Here is a 5,000-nt window from a genome sequence, read left to right on the forward strand (position 1 = left end):
TAAACTACATCTTCTCATCTAAAATAAGAGATGTGAGATTGTAAAGATGATGGCAGAGAGAGAGAGAGAGAGAGAGAGAGAGAGAGAGAGAGAGAGAGAGAGAGAGAGAGAGAGAGAGAGAGAGAGAGAGAGAGAGAGAGAGAGAGAGAGAGATTAGTGGTGGAATCATGGCATCCCAGGAGCGTGCTGCCTTCAGAGGACGCGTCATTCTGTATGCCAAATTAACTCCCAGCATTAGTTGGCGACTTGTGTTGCGTTTAACTGAGTTGCAGCACCTTACTGAGCGCGCGAGGGTGTGTGAATATGGAGGTGACTGACTGAGGGAGGGAGGGAGGGAGGGAGGGAGGGAGGGAGGGAGGGAGGGATGGTACTGGGGTGAGTGTCGATGGGGTGAGTCAAGGTGAGAGCTTGGGGGGAGAGAAGGAGGGTTTATGTGGGGAGGAGAAGAAGTCATGGTAAACCTGAGGCAAGGAGGAAGGAAGAAGTGGAAATGTATCTGTGTGTGTGTGTGTGTGTGTGTGTGTGTGTGTGTGTGTGTGTGTGTGTGTGTGTGTGTGTGTGTGTGTGTGTGTGTGTGTGTGTGTGTGTGTGTGTGTGTGTGTGTGTGTGTGTGTGTGTGTGTGTGTGTGCGTTTCCTAATCTAAGCTTTATCAACTTCGCACTTCAGTTCGTCTGTCATACTTTCCATTCACTCTTGACTCTCTCTCTCTCTCTCTCTCTCTCTCTCTCTCTCTCTCTCTCTCTCTCTCTCTCTCTCTCTCTCTCTCTCTCTCTCTCTCTCTCTCTCTCTCTCTCTCTCTCTCTCTCTCTCTCTCTCTCTCTCTCTCTCTCTCTCTCTCTCTCTCTCTCGCTCTCTCGCTCTCTCTCTCTCTCTCTCTCTCTCTCTCTCTCTCTCTCTCTCTCTCTCTCTACCAGGCCTTCCAATTCATCTTTCGTCAAAATAGTAATAAAGGAGAAGAAAAAAAATGTTGACGCGAAAACATGTTCAGTGGTGATTTTTGATGACGTGATTATCCCACACCTGAGAGAGAGAGCACCCGGCAAGCCCCGCTCCGCCCCTCGAGGCCGCCCTACCTCAGGACACCAGCACACGGGCACGGGCGAGGCAGTAAAGGGCGGCGGCTTATGCACACCATTAGTAGAGATAACAGTGATGCGGCACACACACACACAGACACACACACACGCACACACCAACCCAGAAAAAAGAGTAACGGGAGACACAACATTGCAACATACAGGATATTACAACACGGCGTAACGTGCGGCGAGACAAGACAGCACAATAACATGCCGCTAACAAACTTACGAAAAGCACTTATGTGACAGAAGGGCGTTTCTGCACCCTGGGGAGGTGGCGGCGAGGGTCAATATAAAGCCAACTTCGGCACCTGCATCTACTGAGGGAAAATGGGACAGTGTGTCTGCGGGTTTGAGAGAAAACGGCATCTCAGTGTCAAAAGCTCAGTGACTTAGAGTAATCGTGATTGGAATGACAGTACAAGCCGAAATCCTGCTCCTGTTAGAATGGGAGTGTAAATTATGGCACTTTAGTTATTTATTTTACTCCTTTACGTAAGAGGATCTCTGGCCAAGGACAACAGAATGGAGGGTAAATGTTTCATAAATTACAACCAGCAAGTAAAATGGTTAGAAGTAGCGTGAAATGTACAAGTGAATGCACGTAAAGGCAATGGAAGAAAGAGTGAAAGTCTTGTAAAGCAGCGCCACTGTAAGAAAGGTCTGAGATCATTAAGAAAGGGGACAGCAAAACGAAGAAAAATGGTATTAGAGTCCAATAACAGCAAATGCAAAAGGAAGAAAGATGTAATGAAATCACAGCACACACACACACACACACACACACACACACACACACACACACACACACACACACACACACACACTGAACATCTTAAGCAAATATGGCATCTAAAGTGTGAACATTTAGTGGCATTATTTTTGCTATCTTTTATTTTAGCATATTTTATTCTCATTCTTCTTCTTCTTCTTCTTCTTCTTCTTCTTCTTCTTCTTCTTCTTCTTCTTCTTCTTCTTCTTCTTCTTCTTCTTCTTCTTCTTCTTCTTCTTCTTCTTCTTCTTCTTCTTCTTCTTCTTCTTCTTCTTCTTCTTCTTCTTCTTATTGTTATTATTATTATTATCATTATTATCTATCTTGTTATTTGTACAGGATTAAGTTTTGGCATTTATTAGTTTTATATTTGTTAACACTTCTACACCAGCCTCACATCTCGAAATATATATTTTAAGGTTATTATCTGCAATATTTTCAACTTAATAGCTACAATACCTCAATAAACCAATTATTATTACTGCTACTACTACTACTGCTACTACTACTACTACTACTATTACTCTTCTTCTTTTTCTTCTCTTCTTCTTCTTTTTCTTCTTCTTTTTCTTCTTTTTCTTTTTTTCTTCTTCTTCTTCTTTTTCTTTTTCTTTTTCTTCTTCTTCTTCTTCTTCTTCTTCTTCTTATTATTATTATTATGGTTATGATTATCATTATTATAATTGCAGAGAGAGAGAGAGAGAGAGAGAGAGAGAGAGAGAGAGAGAGAGAGAGAGAGAGAGAGAGAGAGAGAGAGAGAGAGAGAGAGAGAGAGAGAGAGAGAGAGAGAGAGAGAGAGAGAGAGAGAGAGAGAGAGAGAGAGAGAGAGAGAGAGAGAGAGAGAATGCGGGACCACAGGTAGGCAGGCAGGCAGACATGGGTGGGAGGACAGGGATGGCATCAAGTGTTCTTCGCGTTGGGTAACACACTTCCCTTCAGGCGTGTCTCAAGATGTAAACAAAGCCAATTTCATTATCATACGTCTCGTGTTTCGGGACTGGGAGGCGAGAACCAACCCGTACTGCGGCGCCATCACACCTGACACCACCTTGGTCTGTATTCACAGATGTTTCGGCGCCTTATCTCGACTGCTTTCAACAGGCTATGGTGGAAGCTACAAAATTTTTCAAGGATAAGGTTTAAAAAAAATTTGCACAATAAATTAAAAAAAGAGGAAAATTTCTATAAATTTTGAAACGTCCCAGTGACAGCTCAAAGTATTTTAAAATACAGATCCTTAATTCTCCAACCTAAGCCATCTTAATGCCACTAAGAAAATATATTAAAAGTTTCGACTTCAAAAAGGCTAACAACAGTTGCTTCTTATTGTTATTTACTGTTATTATTTGAAGTGCATGTTAGTGGCAATGAATAACTGTTCAAAATGTTCAAAATGTACAACTTGAAGGGAATACTCTACATTTATTTCCGGTTTGAATAAAAATTAAAATAAACGAGGACTCATGTCAAGGTCTGGATGTGAAACAGGCAGCAGACAGACAGGCAGAGATAGAGAAAGACCTCGCTCCCTCCAGCAACGCTCTCTTCGTCCAAAATATCTTGCTCCCGGAGGTCAAAGGGTGTGTCATCCCTTGTCGCCCTGTCCCGTCACACCACCCTTCATGATGCCAATAAATTGTAGTGATAAAAGTAACACGTACAGGATGGAAAGTAATGCTTCTTTACTTATATCAATCCTTTGCACCTCACATTTGAAAATTCTCCAAAGCAAAAGCACCACAATAGATCTCTCACTGCACTACACCCACCACCACCACCACAACCACCATCACCACCACCACCTTGCAACAGGTGTGTGTTAAGGGGGGATGTGTCAGGACATCTCCCTCCCTTGTCTTCTTCTCTAAGTCAACTTTATAAGAAAAATGTCGTGGTCGTTATCCCACATTCATAATTCGCGAAAAGCAGTTGCAACTTGCCTCGCGTACAGAACTACTCCCCTCCACTCAAAATCATTATTAGAGTGTCAAGAAATAAATGGAAGAGGTTTAGTTTCTGCTGTGCTGACGCATAAATTCCTGATTTCTACTCAAGCTGCTTTCGGTTTCGATTTCATCTTCCTGCAATGTTTGTGAGCGTGAAAACCCACAAAAACCAGTCACTTAGTAATGTATATGCGACTGACGTTAATAAAACCTGCCAGCAGTTGAAATAAAGATAAAGTGTCTAAGCATTCATGTGCAAGAAAACAATTACAGTGTGGAACAGCTTTTGGGCCCGTCCCGCCGCGAGTATATAAGGGCGACACAGGCTGGGGAGGGCCACTGTGTTCCCGACTGCCGCCAAGTCAACACCAGCTGCTCCTCACACTCACCATGTGCCGCCAGCTCCTGACAGCTCTTGTGGTGGGCGTGGTAGTCGTGGGCGCACTAGAGATGGGCGGCGCAGAGGGCAAACCAGACCCCACTCAGCTGGCCGCTATGGCTGACGCTATTAAGTACCTGCATGAGCTGGACAAGTATTACTCCCCGGTTTCCCGACCCAGGTAGGTCCCCCTCCCTTACCTGACTGATTCAAGTATATCTGAACCTACCTCCCATCCCTATCAGCACTCAACAGGCTTTCATTACCTGTCATCTCTACACACACTCTCCAAATTCACTGTTCTCTTCCCTTTGCTGCATCTTCCTCTTACCTCGTATCTGTAGTATCATCTCATATCTGTATCACATCTATCACCTATTCATCATCAAATCTTCGTCACTTGTATCACTCTCCCGGTTTACTATTAGTCCCCTCACTCCTTCTCACTGTTAGGCTCTTATCATACACCTCCTTCACTCTCAGTAAGCCTCCCATGTGCCATCCCCGTGTGACTGATCCTTCCCTCTTCCCACGTTGTACCTCACCCTTTAACTGGACAACCTCCTGGTCTCGCCTCACCTGCCTTACCCTATGTGTTCTTCCTTTACATTTTCTTCAAAACATCATTACAAGTCCCGCTCTTGCGCCCTTACGTTCGTGTCTTGATTCAGCAAGCATAAAAAAAAACTTCGTCTGTTTTACACTCGTATTCTCGCATTCTCACAATCCAGGCATCCGTTCCTTCCCAAAATTTTCCCTTTATTACTTTCTTGGTGTTTTGTGGCATAAAGAAATTACGCCAGAAAAGCTATTAACATTTTTT

General features: G+C 43.8%; 2 protein-coding genes across 2 annotated transcripts in view; one reads left to right on the forward strand and one right to left on the reverse strand.

The window, feature by feature from the left end:
* LOC135109655 (WASH complex subunit 3-like) overlaps positions 1-5,000 on the reverse strand; it is a 52,536-nt gene that overhangs the window by 31,211 nt on the left and 16,325 nt on the right. The window lies entirely within an intron of this gene.
* Positions 4,142-5,000, forward strand: part of LOC135109658 (uncharacterized) — a 29,698-nt gene continuing 28,839 nt past the window's right edge. Inside the window, exon 1 of the mRNA XM_064021177.1 lies at positions 4,142-4,358. Within this exon, the coding sequence (XP_063877247.1) occupies positions 4,189-4,358 (170 nt within the window). The 5' untranslated portion in view covers positions 4,142-4,188. The remainder of the gene's footprint in view (positions 4,359-5,000) is intronic.

This window comes from Scylla paramamosain, chromosome 19 (genome assembly GCF_035594125.1).
Source record: "Scylla paramamosain isolate STU-SP2022 chromosome 19, ASM3559412v1, whole genome shotgun sequence".
NCBI classification, from domain to species: domain Eukaryota; kingdom Metazoa; phylum Arthropoda; class Malacostraca; order Decapoda; family Portunidae; genus Scylla; species Scylla paramamosain.